The sequence below is a fragment of the Lampris incognitus genome, chromosome 2 (assembly GCF_029633865.1).
Source record: "Lampris incognitus isolate fLamInc1 chromosome 2, fLamInc1.hap2, whole genome shotgun sequence".
NCBI classification, from domain to species: domain Eukaryota; kingdom Metazoa; phylum Chordata; class Actinopteri; order Lampriformes; family Lampridae; genus Lampris; species Lampris incognitus.
This window is the reverse complement of record NC_079212.1, coordinates 29961479-29979207: the sequence shown is the minus strand read 5'-3', so window position 1 is coordinate 29979207 and position 17729 is coordinate 29961479. Positions and strand designations below refer to the sequence as shown.

The 17729-nt window shown below is 45.2% G+C and overlaps 1 protein-coding gene across 1 annotated transcript in view; it reads right to left on the bottom strand.

The window, feature by feature from the left end:
- The window catches only part of LOC130107650 (forkhead box protein J3-like), a 69783-nt gene that overhangs the window by 39253 nt on the left and 12801 nt on the right, over window positions 1–17729 (bottom strand). Inside the window, exon 4 of the mRNA XM_056274353.1 lies at window positions 656–730. Within this exon, the coding sequence (XP_056130328.1) occupies window positions 656–730 (75 nt within the window). The remainder of the gene's footprint in view (window positions 1–655; window positions 731–17729) is intronic.

Genomic DNA, 17729 nt, shown 5'->3' with positions numbered 1-17729 from the left:
CTTGACAAATTGCTGCTATCAAAGTGATGCTGCTGAAGTGTCCGTGTCATCTCCGCTTCGAAACCGCACGGCGGGCATGGGTGCAACTTATCCAGAGCGTCCTTGGGTGTGTGCGCATGTATTTGTGTGAATATGTTCAAGAGAAAGAGAGCGAGAGAGAGAGAGAGAGAGTAAGAGAGCGAGAGAGAGCTAATAGAGCGTAACAGATGTATGAACAGCTTCACATCTGAGGCGGTGTTCCTACATACACTTATTATTCATTACTCCCTGTACCACATTATTACTTGGCAGAATCAATATCGGAAGAGCAGCGAAAAACAGCAAAATCTGCATTAGGTATTCAGCCCAGCCACCTATGGAGCTAGAAATTGCTTTTAAGTGCAGGCAGTGTGTGTGTGTGTGTGTGTGTGTGTGTGTGTGTGTGTGCGTGCGTGCGTGCGTGCGTGCGTGCGTGCGTGCGTGCGTGCGTGCATGTGCGAGTGCGTGAGACAGAGAAAGACAACGTGCGTACACAGTATGAACACGTGAAAAGTAATTGCTTTCGTCTTAGCCTTATTTGTAAGCTCGCTGAAATAGGCCTGCGTTCTCATTGTGCGACGGGCTGTAATTCAAGGTGAGCCTTTCAGTCCCACCATATTGTTTGGGAAATACTTACTTTTCCGGGGTCGTCTTTGGAGCGAGGCACTTTGAGAAAACACTTGTTCAAGGACAGATTGTGCCGTATGGAATTCTGCAAGGGAGAACAGGGAGCGAGAGAGAGAGAGAGAGAGAGAGAGAGACCACAGACAGAAAGGCAGAAGCGAGATAGAGAGAAGAAAGGGGAAGTTGAGAAAGAAGGAAGACCCAAATCCATATTTTCATTACAGGGTAAATTGACATTCTCTCTACACCTTCACAATCTAAGCACCTCCAATATTTGTTTATGTGTGTGTGTGTGTGTTTGTGTGTGTGTGTGTGTATATGAAAGAGGGATAAAGAGAGAGTAAGAGAGAGTATATGAGAATGAGGGCCAGAGAGAGAGAGAGAGAGAGAGACCAGAACAGTGTGCAATAACCTGACATGAACCTGATCTGCCTTCAGGCTCCTACTCTCCACTCATCTGCTGCCGCTAATTAATACCACTGGGGAGGAGGAGGGAGGAGACAGAGCACAGAGCGACGGGAGGACCAGCTCCTCTCCTTCTCCCTGGGTTTTTGCTCCACTTAAAAACACTAAGAGTGCTTCTCCACCGATACCTCCTTCTCTCTAGAAACATTGGTTCTCAGAGTGTGGTCCAGAAACTCCTCGTGGGGGCGAGGGGGGGGGGCGGCTTGAGGGACTTTCTGTGTGTGTGTGTGTGGGGGGGTCCTCAGAGGAGGGAGATATAGTAGTTTATACTTAATACAACTTAATTTGCTTGGAGTGATCCAAATTAAAAAAAAGACTAACGTGATCATGGGTTTCACTCTAATTGTCACTGGCTCCTGGCGGAGAATGGAGATGATCAGTCTCAGACGACGCCTTGTCGAGAGCACTATGTGTATGCAGCTTCTCATTCGAAACAACCATTACACCAGCTGATTTCACTCAGAAGCAACTTGGTCTGAGCCAAAGAGGCGAGGGGGGGGGGGATTCATTGGTGACAGCTGGTGAAGTGTTTGGCTGGTGTGAGAGGCTGCGTACTCTCTTACTGGCATGTGACAACACAGTCTAACTAAGAAAAACGCAAGTGTGCCGCACACGGCTCCCTCCAGCAGTTTATCAAGTAGGTGTCTGTGGCTAAATGTGTGTCTATTCGTAAGCTTAGAAATCCTTAATCTAAGGATGCTCTGCTCCCTCCTGTTTCTCTTGGAAAAGCTCCGGCATGCTCTCCGCTGTGCTTAGCAGGTCATTGGCTCTCGACCGTCCTCCACTGAGGAGCTGCGTGACGCCAAGAGGAGGGAAGGAGCAGAGAGGCTCGCTACCGACCCTGCAGATAACTGGCATCCATCTGTTCCAGGAACGCTCTTCTGAGAAACAGCACACGTCCGCTAAGGTCACTCAGCATTTCCTATTCGCAATTTATAAATTTGCATGAAACACATGGATAGACAAATTACTACAGTCTGCAACTATATTATACTGTAACTTATATTATAACTTATATTATGCTATAACTTATATTATGGTATAACTTCAGGCCATGACCACATCAGTACCCTACTGCTTACTGTGAATTTAAGCAATTTGTCAGTGTGGATATGAAAACGTCTCTCCGTGTTTCTGGACGTTTTGAAATTAAATGTATTCTCCCCCCATTTTTTTTTCTTTTTTCCCCTCTTTTTCTCCCCAATTGTACTTCACCAAATTACCCTATTTTCTGAGCCGTCCCGGTCACTGCTCCACCCCCTCTGCCAATCCGGGGAGGGCTGTTCCTCACCTGACAGTGAGGCGCTTCACCAGGGGGACGTAGCGTGTGGGAGGATCACGCTATTTCCCCCAGTTCCCCCTCCCCTCACAACAGGCGCCCCAACCGACCAGAGGAGGCGCTAGTGCGGTGACCAGGACACATACACACATCCGTCCCCCACAGACATAGCAATTGTGTCCGCGAGGATGCCGGAGGTAACATGGGGATTCGAACTGGTGATCCCTGTGTTGGCAGGCAACAGAACAGACCACCACGCTACCCAGATGCCCCCCCCTTTTTAGATATTTCCACTTATCATTATGATCATGTCCTAATTCAAACATTTAATACAGATCTCTCTTGCTCACACACACACACACACACACACACACACACTCACACACATACACACACCAAACATTGCCCAAACAGCTAGCTCCTCTGTCTGGCTACGCAGTCATCGTCATAGATAGCATCAACAAAGGTTCTCAGTAACAGTTTTGTGAAGCTAGATAATGAGTCTCGCGTCCATGTCCTCCTCCTACCCGCCCCTCGCTCAGCCTGATTAATGAGCTCGTTGGACTCGGCTGGGGCCATGCCACCCCTGCCCAGCCTCTAATGGATCACACAGTCAAAGGCATCACAGTGGGGTCGGTATGTATGCACACGTTTGTGAGAAAGGGAACACCTCTTTCTGAGTCGGGAGGGTGCAGGTGGACATCCTGGTGGCTCAACCAGATAACGCACATGCACGCACCCACCCACACACACACACACGCACACACACACACACACAGTCGTGTTTCACTATCCTTGTGCAGACCCCTCATTGACTACATTCATTTCATAGCCCTTAACCCTAACGTTATCCATGCAAACTACATGCCTAACCCTAACCCTTACCCTAACCCTAATTCTAACCGTAACCCTAAAACCAATTCCTAACCCTAAAATAGACGTCCGCACAAGGAACGTCCTGTCAGGTTTTCCTATCCTTGTGCGGACATTTGGTCCGCACAAGGATAGCTAAACATGTACACACACACACACACACACAATTTAGCAACTTTGAATATGAACCTTAACCTGTGTCGCACCCCCCTTCTCCTCTCCATCTTTCATATGACTATGTACTATGCCATCTAAATAGAGGTGGAAATGACAACAGCAAAAAAACAACAACAAAAAAAACAAGAGCACATAAATGCATGAATGTGTGCCCCACTCCCTGCACGTACATCACCTAAACCTGTTTACTGTCATTTTGCAATCTATGTAAATAGGGATATCGGAGGATCTAGAGATTAGATGCATGGGAATGTGCGTGCATGCATGTTTGCTGTTTTACTCTGTGTGTGTGTGTGGGGGGGGGGGCTGTCGTTCCACCCAGGATAAAACATACTGGACTTGAAGAAGCCAGTTACATAAGGTAGGTTTGACAAGCATGGTTGGTTTTTTGCCATGTGATGTAATGTAATGTAATGTAATGTATGGTTAGAGCAAGAAAGAGTGAATTAAAGAGAGACTCAGTGTGTGTGTGTGTGTGTGTGTGTGTGTGTGTGTGTGTGTGTGTGTGTGTGTGTGTGTGACAGTTAAAGATGAATCAAAGCGTGATAATGACAGAGTAAATGAGAGGAACTCAAATGAAAGAGAAGGACAGGGAGGTTAAAGTGTGGTGTGTATGACGTGTGTGTACATGAGTGCTCCTGTGTATAAGTTTGTTTGTGTGTATTTGTATATACAACTTTGTGTGTGCACACACCTGTCTGTGTTTTTGTATATTTTTATGGCTGTGTATATATGGGTTTGTGTGCACGTGTCTGTGAGTGTACATTTGCTTGTGTGTGTGTGTGTGTGTGTGTGTGTGTGTGTGTGTGTGTGTGTGTTTCCCCTGTGTTTGTTTGAGAGTGAGTGTGTGTGCAGATGGAGGAAGATGCAGGTCAGAGCAACCAGAGGGAGACACTCTGACAGGGCTGGACGCCTGCTGTGTGCATGTGTGTGTGTGTGTGTGTGTGTGTGTGTGTGTGTGTGTGTGTGTGTGTGTGTGTGTGTGTGTGGGTGTGTGTGTGGGTGTGTGTGTGGGTGTGTGTGTGTGCATTTTTGTACATCTCTTTGCTAGGGAAACAGGTCACATGGAGAAGATTGAAGTTACATAAGTGGGTAGCTGGGAAGATTTGGGTCATGGCAACAGAGTTAAACACAGAGGTGCAACCGGAAATAGCACGGCTTTCAAACTGAATGAAAAAGAAGAAGAGACTTCAGAACCATGTCCACATACAAACAAATAATATTGATTAGATTAAACTGTATGGACGATGACAGGTGCGGCAGATCACAAGGTCATTCTGACTACGTGCATGGTAAAGCTAACTTAGTAGGGATGTTACTAGTTGACCGTTACTACTGACGATGTCATAGTCATTTAACATTTGGTTATTTCTTGTTTAGTTGATAACCACTATGGTGGCTGAGCAAAAATTTCTCACTATCCACATCCAAAATAATCCTAGGTCCACAGAAAGATGTTGTCCAGAAATATAAAGCACTATTTATTATAAACAAATATAATGTGCTGAAGTTCAAAAACTTAAATAAAATTAGGATTGTGAAGAGGGAGCTGAGCCGGAAGGCAAAGCTCTCAATTTACCAGTCTTCGTTCACCTATGATAAGGAGCTTTGGGTAGTAACCAAAAGGGTGAGATTGTGGATACAAGCGGCTGAAATGAGTTTCCTCCGTAGGGTGTCTGGGCTCAGCCTTAGCGATAGGGTGAGGAGCTCGGACATCCCAAGGCAGCTCGGAGTAGAGCCGCTGCATCCTTCGTGTTGAAAGGAGGCAGTTGAGATGGTTTGCGCATCTGATTAGGATGCCTCCTGGGCGCCTTCCTTTGGAGGTTTTCTGGGCACGTCCAACTGGGAGGAGACCCCAGGGTAGACCCAGAACTCGCTGGAGGGGCTACATGTCCAATCTGGCCTGGGAACACCTTGGGATCCCCCAGGAGGAGCTGGAGGGCATTGCTGGGGAGAGGGACATCTGGAGTGTCCTACTTAGCTTGCTGCCACCGCGACCCCACCCCGGAAAAGCGGCTGATGATGAGATGAGATGAGATGAGATGAGATGAGATGAGATGAGAATTTAGGATTGTGACAATAAATTTAGGATTGTCTTCAAGTAGGAGCAGTGTCTGTGGCAGCCTGGACTTGAGGATGTGAGGTCAAAGACTGTCTCTTTCTGCACCGGCCACACCTCCAGGTAGCATCACCTGCCATTATCTCCCAATGGCCCATCCATTCCAGCCACTAGATGGGGCTGACTCAAACACAAAAGGAGTATGAGACACGGCAAACCCAAATATAATAATTTGGCTCCTACAGTTTGAGTGTAATGGCAACTTAAAATCAAACTTTTTTGACTGAGTCTTTCATAAAGGTACGGTTTCACGGTAGCCTTGCTCCACCATATATCTATGAGGAAAGAGGTCAAAGGGCAAAAGGTTGGCTGGCTTCAGGATTAGTGAAGAGCCTATGGAGTTTTACATACACAAATGTAAAGATAGACCCCTGCTCCCCCACACACACACACACACACACACACACTGGCACAGAGAGACACTTACATACAATCATAGAATCATACCAACATGCATGCATGCACACACACACACAACCGTAGTTTATCCAATGCCCTTCAGGATAAATGTGATGTGGCTCCACAAGAACTGTCCTAGAGACTCATAAGATTAAAAAAAGAAAGAATAGAGAAAGAGCAAAATGCAGTGTAGGCACAGAGGTAAAGCTAATGGGGGGTGAAGAAGAGGTAGTGTTTGAGCAAAAGTTCAAGTTCGACTTTATTGTCATATGTATTCAGAATACAATGAAATTCTTGTGCTCTGGCTCTCTCGGCCTTAACACAAGGGACACAAGGACAAAGAACACAAGGACACAGCAGCCCGGAAAAAAATATCAAGACTATGTCCACAGTGAATTCATACATTATATACACAATATTCAGTACACAATAACACAACAATGTAAGGTACATATGGGTGCATCAGCTGCTGAGCAACCTGACTGCTTGTGGAAAGAAACTATTACTGAGACGGGAGGTGTGGGATCTGATGCTCCGGTAACGTGTTTTAGATGGAAGGAGTGAGAACAGAACATGAGCAGGGTGGCCGGTGTTCTTCATGATGTTTTGGGCTTTCCTTTTGCAGCGAGTGGTGTACACATTATAAAGTTGTGGTAGTTCCATGCCAATGATTTTTGCTGCTGTCTTTACAGTCCTTCGAAACAGTCTGCAGCCCTGAGCAGTCAGGTTGCCAAACCACACTGTGATACAGCCTGTCAAGACACTCTCCATGGTACTGCCATAAGAGTTTTGGTATGAGTACCAGAAGTCTTGGGACGCCTCAGAAAAGACAGCCTCTAATGTGCCTTCTTAAGGATGCAATTGGTGTTGAGAGACCATGTGAGGGTGTCTGTGATGTGTAACCCGAGATATCTAAAACTGTCCACAATTTCAACAAATGACCCATTGATGGAAATAGGAATGTGGTTTTCTTTGATCTTTTTAAAGTTAACAATGATTTCTTGTGTCTTATGGACATTTAGAGAGAGACTGTTGTCATGGCACCATATGGTTAAATCTTCCACATCCCTCCTATAAGCTCTCTCATTACTGTTGCTTATTACTCCAATCACTATGGTGTCATCTGCAAATTTAATGATGCTGTTGTTGTCATATTTGGCAACAGAGTTGTATAAACAGACTGCACAATAGGGAACCGAGACAGCAGCCCTGAGGTGTGCCGCTCCTAAGAACTAATGTAGATGAGTACCTTTTACCTATTCTCACAGTCTGTGACCTGCCTATCAGGAAATCAAATAGCCAATTACAGATAGAGTTGCCCACACCAAGACCTCTCAGTTTTCACACCAGTTTGGATGGTACAATTGTATTAATAGCAGAGCTGTAATCAATAAACAACATTCTGACAGGTTTTTTTTTTTTTAAAGGTGTACTAAAGCGGTATGCAGAGCAAGTGAGATAGCGTCATCTACAGATCTGTTGGAGCAGCGGCCGTTCTGATGGCCGAGCGGAATAAACCACCGTTCTTGCAACCTGCTCGTCATGTGACTGGGAGGTTCGTATCCCAGACTCGCCGTAACCGGTCACGGCCAGAGCGTCCACGGGGTAAGGCATTCACTAGGCCACCCTTACCCGAGGGATAGTGGGTGTAGATCGGTGTAGTGTTCCAGCGACCCCTCTGGCCCATCTGGGCGCCTGCAGCCAAGCAACTGAAAGCATTCTCCCTACGTCTCCTTCGCGGCCTGAAGGTAATGCAATCCATGTGAGGCTTCAGCGTGTAAAATAGCGAGAGCGGCCGACACGAGTTTGAAGGAAGCTGGTGTTACTACTATTTCCTTCCTATGGAAACGTGAGCCAGGGGAGTTATTCGAAAAAGAGTTCTGGCCATATGCCATTGGGTTAATCGGGTGGGATAAGGGGAAAAACTAGAAATATATTTATTAAATAAAAAATCTGTTGGAGCAGTAGGCAAACTGTAATGGGTCAAGGGTAGCAGGAATGTTTAATTTTTATATATGATATAACCAATCTTTCCAGGCACTTCATAATAACACAGGTCAAAGCAACAGGTTGGGTAATCATTAAGGTGAGTGATAGGTGTTTTCTTAGGTATAGGCACAATGGTGGTTTTCTTAAAACAGTGGAACCACACACAATTACACGGACAGGTTAAAAATGTCAGGAAAAACCGGAGATAGCTGAGTGTAACATGCCTTGAGGACACGGGAAGGGATGCCATCTGGGTCAGCAGCTTTATGAGCCTTAACCCTTTTAAAAGTCTTACCCACATCAGCCTCTCACCTGTAGATCAATGTCATCGGGTGGGCACTGGGCTGCTGTCACTGAGTCCAAGTCATGAGCTTCAAAGTGGGAATAAAAGGTGTTAAGCTCATCCAAGAGAGCAGCAGAGGTGTTGATATGCACTCTGGGTTTACAATTATAGTCCATAATCACCTGCACCCCCCTCCGCATGCACCATGAGTTACAGCCACTGTAGTCCTTTTTCAGTTTGTCCCTACATTGTCTTTTAGTGGCTTTGATGGCTCCTTAAATCATACCTGGATTTTTTTGTAGCATTCGTTGTCCCCCAATTTATAGGCAGTGGTATGCTCCCTCAACCTCAGGCGAATGTCGCTGTTAATCCAAGGTTTGTGGTTGAGGTAGGAGTGAATAGTCCAAACTGGGATACAGTTATCCACACAGAATCTAACATAGCCAGTGACCGATTCAGCATACTCATCCAAACATGATGCTGAACCCTTAAACATTGATCAGTCTGTGGATTCAAAACACCTCTGAAGTTTGGATATGTGTTCTGTAGTCCAGCACTGTACTGTCCTCACAGTGGGCTGCGCTCACTTCACTTTCTGCTTGTAGGCAGGAAGCAAGAGCACTGACAGGTGGTCGGAGTTCCCAAAGTGAGGTCGTGGGATAGACCTGTAGAATGCCTTTACCGTGGCTTAACAGTGGTCGAGAGTATTACTGCCTCTGGTTGGGCAGGTGACATGTTGGTAAAATTTTGGCAGCACAGATTTTAGGTTACAGTGGTTAAAGTCCCCCGCCACAGTTGAAATGGCCTCAGGGTGCCAGTTCTCCTGCCTGCTAATGGCTCTATACAATTCATCCAGCACTGCGGCTGCAGTAGCTTGCGGCAGTATGTAGACAGCAGTTAACAACACACAGGGTGATTCCCTTGGAAGATAGGATGGTCTGCACCTTATTGTTAGTTGTTCCAACACAGGCGAACAGGACTGAGAGACTATTTCCATGTCAGTGCACCATGAATTGTTAACAAAGAAGCATACACCACCTCCCTTTTCCTTGCCGGTAGTCGTCATGGAACCATCCATGGGGTGCACAGAAAAAAAGCTGCCCTATCAGGTGTATTAGGGCCCAGCCAAGTCTCTGGAAAGCAGAACACACCAGTCCTTCATGTCCCTTTGAGAGCTTATTCGACATTGAAGTTCGTCCAGCTTGCTGTTGAGGGACTGGACATTAGATAGCAGTATGCTGGGAATTGGGGGCTGGGTAGGATGCCATCGTAGCCTCACTAGGGTGCCAACTCTTTTGCCTCACCTCCGGCAGCACTGTCTGCGACCATTACGCAATAGCGGTACCTGTTTGTTGTAGGTAATCTCTCTCGGCAAGTCCCCCACTTCCAGCTGTTGGGAATGTCTAATCTTATGTCCAAGAAAGTCTGGCAATCAGAGGTAATTGTGCAAGATGAATTTTGTGCAACAAAAGAGACATATAACATGAAAACGAACAACAAAGCGAGAGTAGCTCGCAGTGAGTGGCCATAGTATGACACCATCTTCGATCAGGACATATAGACAGGACATAAAACGGGACATATAGATTTGATAAGCTTCGTGGCAACACGAGAGGGTATCATTTTAAAAAAGTTGCGGGGGAAGACTGGAGAGGAGACGGGGGATGTCTGGAAGAGGAACAGAACAAAGGAAGAAAGCGCCGGAGTTGGCGGAGGAGGGAGCACGAGGGTAGGAGTTCATATGGACAGGTGTCTCAGATGCTAAAAGTCTCCTGAGTTTCTGTGCATCATTGAGGCACCCTTATTAGATCCTGTCAGCGAGGGAGTGACAGATGCGCTCAGTGAGAATGCGGGGTTGACTACAAGTCACTACTTCAAGCCCAGTCTAATACATATTGATGTCATTTGATGGACCCTTCCCCCAAACCTTCACTCCCTCACTCCCTCACTCAAACACTTCACACACGTCATCTGTAAGATGAGAGGCGTGTGCAATGTGTGTGTGTGTGTGCTGTGTACACGCGCTTGAGAGATCTGTGTACCTACTGAGGTGAGTGTATTTCACTGCGCACATACAGTGTGTGTGAATGCATGCATGCACATCCCTGTGTGCCCCACAAAGATGTTTGCGTATGAGTATGTACCCATGGATGTGTTTGCATTTGTGAACTTGTGTTTTGGCATCTGTGTCTGTGGATGTGTGCAAGTGCCTGTGCCTGCTGGAACATCGGTGTGTGTGAGTGTATATAAGGGGGATGAGCGGGAGTGTGTATGTGTGTTTTAGAGTGAGAGAGAGAGAGAGAGAGAGAGAGAGAGAGAGAGAGAGAGAGAGAGAGAGAGAGAGAGAGAGAGAGAGAGAGAGAGAGAGAGAGAGAGAGAGGAGAGAGAGAGAGAGATGAGAGAGAGAGAGAGAGAGAGAGAGTATGTGTTGATTTGTATGAGTGATAGGCAGCACAAAGACACCTCAGCAGGAGATAGAAGAGGGGCTGTCATCTCTGGATCTCTGGGGATCTGGCGAAAAGCTTCAATACAGTAAGAACAAAAATATTTGGCACATCTGACAAGGAAACAGGCCCTGCCGCAACAAAATGCACACAACATTTAAACACCTACAGTTGAAATTATAATTCAGTAAGTGCTTGGTCACTTGACATTTTCGGTCGCCACTGGTTTAGAGATGTGATGCATTTTTGACAGAAGAAGGTAGCTTGACTTTTTTTTTCAATGTCACACATGCCCAGAATTGTGCTACTGCGTGTTGTACACTTCGACTAGACAGCCAGAGCCACTGCCAGATTGGATATCGGCTTGTTGTTACGATTAAGAACAGAACCCTTGGGCGTCTGGGTAGTGTAGCAGTCTATTCCACTGCCTACCAACATGGGGATTGCTGGTATGAATCCCTGTGTTACCGCCGGCTTGGGTCAGGCGTCCCTACAGACACAATTGGCCTTGTCTGCGGGTGGGAAGCTGGATGTGGGTATGTGTCCTGGTCGCTGCACTAGTGCCTCCTCTGGTGGGTCAGGGTGCCTCTTCGGGGACTGGGGGGGGAATAGCATGATCCTCCCAAGCGCTATGTCCCCCTGGCGAAACGCCTCACTGTCAGATGAAAAGAAGCAGCTGGCGACTCCACATGTATCAAAGGAGGCATGTGGTAGTCTGCAGCCCTCCCCGGATTGGCAGAGGGGGTGGAGCAGTGACCGGGATGACTCGGAAGAGTGGGGTAATTGGTCGGGTACAATTGGGGAAAAATCCGAAAGAAAAAAAGAAAAAAGAACAGAACCCTTCGCCAGAGTATTGAAGTTGAATGTCCCTCAGAGCTTTCACTTCGGTCAGTTAGAAAGAGAGATTGGCAGCCAGGCATAATCCAACTTTTAATTGATGACATTTTACTGTCAATGTCATATCATCATAATATCCCTTTTGGAAGGTACTAAAAAAATAAATAAATTGTGAGTCTTGATCCGAAGACCTCCACTATGATGACCTCCATAAAAGTGGGACCAAATAAGGTCAGAGTGTCTCAAGAGGTCATGGTGGTCTACATCCTGGCCCTGGTCGTGTTGAGTTCAGTGACAGCGTCTGTCAGGGTCTTGCTGGGAGAAGGAAGCAGCCTGATGAGAGGAGGAAGCAAAAGGAGGGAGGACACGCAGAGGAAGGAGAGTCCTACTCTGTCTGTATTTCAACAAACCCAACAATTGGGTGAGCGATGGTGTTTGGTTCCTTCAACTTCGTCAGCTAGGCCATTTTGGAACATCTATAGCTCAGCACAACCCATTTTATGGAAAGGCGACGCCTCTGTTTTTATGTGAGCAGGTCGCCAGCAACGTGACCCACTTTGGGTCTTGGTCCATGGTTTAGGAAGCCGGGGACTGGAATGTAAGCTCCATCACCAGTATTATTGTTGTGAAACCTGCTCTAAGCCTATTATTAGCTGTATGGTGAGTGCTATAGCCCTGGGTGGTTACTGAGGGAAAAGTGGTACTGGATGGGTGCCAAATCCTCAAGGAGATAGCAAGGGAAATGCCTCGCTTTTAATTAAGAATTTAATACTGAGACTGCTATTGGTGATTAGTATGTAATTAAAAGCTCTAGTAGTGTTACACACACACACAAGTATAATTAATAGCCCCATGCAAGTGAGTGCATGTGTGCATGTGTGTGTACAAACAGGGTATTTGTATGCATGTATGTGTGTGTGTTTTTTTTTGTCTCCATCTGAGACCGTGTGTCTGAGACTCTCTGTGAATGTGTGTTTGTGTTTGTATTTGCATGTATCTCAAGATTCAAGATTACTTTATTTGTCCCTAGGGAAATTTGTCTTAGACATAAAGGCTGCCATGTAAAAATACATACATTATAGTGCGGTAGCAGACATAAAGAGCATAGCACAGACAAGTACAGATCTCTCGCTCTCTCTCTAGAGAGAGAGAGCTGGGGGGGGCACTTGTCTGTGCTATGCACTTTATGTCCGTGTGTGGGGGAGGCTGAGGGGGGGCTAAGAGTACATCTGTCGCCATCTTACAATGCCATAATTGCAAACATTCCCAAATCCTCTGTGAATAGTACACGCCCATATTTGCATATGAAACTGGTCGTTGGTTTCGGGCGTTATGCAGCTGTATTGTTTATAAGGGTGGGGATACCTGCCATCAGGTGAGACTGAAGAGGTCACTTAGGTGAGTGATGAAGAGTTTCTGTCAGTAAACGTTGTATCCAGATGGACTGATTCAACCTTGATTGTCTTACCTGGATTATTGAGCATGCATCAAGACATATGCATCAAAAGGTGTGGGGGTGTACAGACTCGGGGTTCATGGCAGAGAGGGCAGTTACAGTTTATTTTGCATAACTACAAAACATGACAGCCTTGCAAGCATACGCTAAAGAATATCTATATTTCATGTTTGTTCACGTGGATCAGGATTTTAGCTTATTTCAGACGAAGTCTTCTAGGGCAAAGAGGAGGAAGTGTTAACATTGCCCAAACCTCGCTATGCACAAGGACACATTTGTTTAAATCGGTCGAACCACAGATGATTAAAGTGGACAAGATGGCACACTCTTGGATCCTTTTCCAACAAGCTGTGTGTATTACCTCTCCATTTCTGGAAACTTGGCAGCAGTTGTGGGAGGTGATTTGTTGTTGGGGGAGATAATTATTTTATGCCACTCTTGGCATAGCGTGAGGACTATATTATGGTGACCTGCCCTGCACTGTGTATTACCATCAGTGTATTATTGATTTTCCGACAAAATAAGCCTTTCATGATACAGTCAACCATCGCAGAGGATATTTCACATAATGAATACTCTGTATGTAACAATAATGATAACAACAATAACATTATTTGCAGTGATTCAATGTCTTGCTCAATGACACTTCAGCATGGTGGATGCTATCAACATGAGATCAGGGTCCCATTTTATACATGATTCTATTCATAAATGTGGATTACATGAGCTAATATAACAGAGACCATTTAGTGTAGCTCATGGTAAAATATGCATTCACTCACTGCAGGAGAACATCAGGAAAACTATAACTATGCCTTTAGAGCCAGTGCTGAATTTGAAGTAATGGAGCCAGTATTAGTATCAAAATTTAACAACAGTGTGCCAAGGGTAGCTTTGACCTTGAGACCTGTGGAGAAAACATAATGACATCCACACACACACACACACACACACACACACACACACACACACACACACACACACACATCTGTCCGGCAGACCGGACAGGTGTGACGTATGTGGTGGAAGAAGCTGGGGTGCATGCTAACAGCTCTGTGTGTGTTACTAGGTGATAGGAAGGTAAACACAGTCAGAGATGAGGCCAGCTTAATAAAACATCCGTGTGGCTGAGGCGTTCTCTCAGCCACCAGGAATCAGTCTTAATATTCCCCGATCAATGCACTCCCAAAGCCAAGCTCATGTGAATATATATGAATATATATAAACACACACACATTGATATATATGTATGTATGTATGTATGTATGTATGTATGTATGTATGTATGTATGTATGTGTATATATATATATATATATATATATATGTGTGTGTGTGTGTGTGTGTATATGTATATGTGTGTGTATATATATACATATATATATATACATACACATACATACATACAGATACATATCTATACTCACTCACACACACATATATACACACATACGTACACCTACACCTGCGGGTACATCAACAAGATCAAAAACACACAAATGGACAAGCATGCTGGGGTGTGTTTTTGTGTGCACAAACAAAACACAAGTTATTGAACACAGACCCTCACACAAGGTCACATGCATACACACACACACACACACACACACACACACACACACACACACACACACACACATACATACCCATACACTATTTTCTGCAGATCTTATCTGTCCCGCAGCTGAATCTCAACAAGCACATTAGCAGGGGTGAAATCTCAGTTGTGCTCACAAGACTGAAAAGTGGCCACCTTCTCTACCTCGATGGCCACGCAACAGCCTCAAAGAGCCAATGAAAACAGCTTCCTGCTGCACGAGTGCACTTGACATCGCACGCTAACCTCCTCTGTGTGCAGTCATGGATCTCCCACAGAGCAAGAAGGCAGGACAGGATGATGGGAGTCAGAATAATGGCCCCGGGCTGCTTCATATCAGGTTATTGTCTCTGACATGCAGCGTTCAGCCAAAGGGCAAAGGCCATCACAGCAGCACTGCCCTTTGCAACGACACATTAAGCCTTGCTAATTTGTAGGCAATTAGCCTAGCTTGCATGGAAGGCTAGCCTGAAGCGACAGGGGTCACGGTGGAGAGCGGGGGTTAGTCATTCTATGATACCAAAGGTTTGGATGACAGCTTTTTGAGTCGGTGGACAATGGAAAAGCTTTTGCATTCAGGTCAAAAAGCCATTTTGAATAACAACTATTGACTATAAATATTGTTAATATTATTAGGATGAAGATAATATACATTGGGTATTTTTAAATAACTTTTACAATTTTATCGCAATAAAATCCAAAAGGTGGCCTTTGTCAATATGACCGGTGAACAGTACATACAATATTGCTAAATTATTGAACAGAACATGAGGGTTAAAGGTATTTTTGAGGATTTCCAAAAGCTTACCAATAGACAGGAAAGTGTATTAAATATTGACCAATAAGATAAACATCTAAAAATCATGACACTTCCTCTTGAAATATACAGAAATAGTGCTTGTTTTCAAAATGATTTTTTGTTTTTCAGTTGACTTAGGTCAGAATTAAGCTGATAAATACGATCTGGCCCACACACACCAACAGCTGACTTCCTTAAGGGGGAGTCACTGATGAGAGAGGGGGAGAGAGAGCAAGAGAGAGAGAGAGACAGACAGAGAGAGAGAGAGAGAGAGAGAGAGAGAAATCCCTTTGGAGTTTTCCTCTCCCACTACATACTAATTATGGACTGTGGTAAAAGTGGGACCTAGGGCCATTGGAGTGGAGGGACACGTGGGTGTGAAAGGGCTGCGAGGGCTCAGCAGAGGGCATGGGAAAGTGGAGCTGTGCACAGTGGAGGACAGATGGAGAGAAAGAGAAAGTGATAGAAATGAAGAAGGGGAAAGAGAGAGCGAGAGCAAAATAGTGAGAGAGAGAATGAAAAAGGGAGAGAGAAAACAGGAGAGAGAAAGAGAAAGTCTAGTGAAGGAAGCACAGCAAAGGTGCAAAGGTACTGCCGTTCCAGATACACAAATGCCACCCCAAATGGTTCTAGCATATTGCAGCCTGATGCAATACTGTTTGCATTCCACTCCAGCACGCCTTGTCTAGATGCATTCCCACAATCCATGTGGGTTTTACAGGAGAAAATAAACAACCTTTTCATAGAATTAAAATGGTCTAAGTTGTTTTGAAAGCTAAAAAAGTTATGCATTCATGTTGCACAGGATGAATCCAGAAGCCCAAAAGAGCTCCATAAACATAACAGCTTATGCACGTGTCCGCTATTTCATTTCATGGTTGTGAGATTTAAAACCTCTTCACAGCTCCACAGCATACTATTTGTCATGACCTCTCAAATGATGAGTGCGCTCAACATATTCAATTCCAGCTAAGATACACAAATCTCATGACCTTGACAAGCTGTCTGATTATAATGGCTGGATAGATTGGCCGGCTAACATGCTGAACAGTGTGTGTGTGTGTGTGTGTGTGGTGTGGGGGGGGGTGCTTGTCTATGCATCACATGCACACATGCGTGACTGTATGGCTGAGGTTTTTGTGGATGGCTAGTGTGTTTCTGTATGTATGAGTGTGTGTGTGTGTGTGTGTGTGTGTGTGTGTGTGTGTGTGTGTGTGTGTGTGTGTGTGTGATGTCCTGGATTCAACCCTGCCGTCCCTGCACTCTCACATTATCATACAGAGCAGACGGAGCGCGTGTGCTGGGTAGTAAAGCTCTCCTCTGCTCTCTGACAGTCTCTTCTCTACTCTCATTCTCCTCCCCCTCTCTCCTCTCCTGCTGAGCTGCCCATGTGTAATCTGTAGACTGCACACGTACTCAGTCTACCTGAGCAGGAGTGTGTGTTTGTGTCTGTGCATGTGTGGGACCGGGTGAGTAGTTGCATCTGTGTGTGTGTGTGTGTGAGGGTGTGTCTATTTCTGTTAGTGTATGCATGTGCACATCTACATGTCATATATGTGTTTGAGGTGTAGCAAAGGTGTACATCTGCAGCTTGTGTGTGTGTGTGCGTGTGCATGTGCGTGTGTGTGTGTGTGTATATGCATGTGTGCATCTGTGTATGTGTATCTGTGCGAACATTCAGGGGAAAAAAAAGAAATCAAAGTGCGCACATGTAATGTCTGTGTACCAACAGTGTCTGTTGAACATGGCAGCCAGACAGTTACTCTCTGTCTGCATCCTGCTGTGTACAGCTGACAGCAATCACCTGAACTGGAATGAACTGGACTTATGTAACGTTCTCTGTGACGGCCGTGGCTGGTATAACCCAAGAACTTCTGTGTTGTGCCAGGAACATCCATGACGAAAAGGATAAATTGTATTGCGAAAGACCGATGTTTACAGCTTAGACCCGGTTCGTGTTACTCACAAATTTAGTAAATCCTAGATATTGCTCAGAGTCATGTATCAAAAGTAATAACCATTTTGTCAACTGTTACTGGTATGGTGTAAATCAAGTAGCATTTATGAGGGGCCGTACAAGCCATAATTCATTCTGGCCCTTTCTGTCAAAGGAGAATGTATGTATGTGTGTGAAAGGAGACTGTATGTGTGTGAGAGTGAAAATATATGTATGTGAGATGGCCAAAATGAATTATGGCCCCTCATAGCTTCAAAAAAGAAAATCTAAAAACTTTTATGATTGTGCAAATTTAAGGTATACTTCATATCTCACATTATGTCTTGTGCAATGAAAATAGTAGTATGGGAAAGTCTGAAATGAAAGAGAAACATGCAAAATAAAAATAAAAACCCAAACAAAAAACAATAACAAT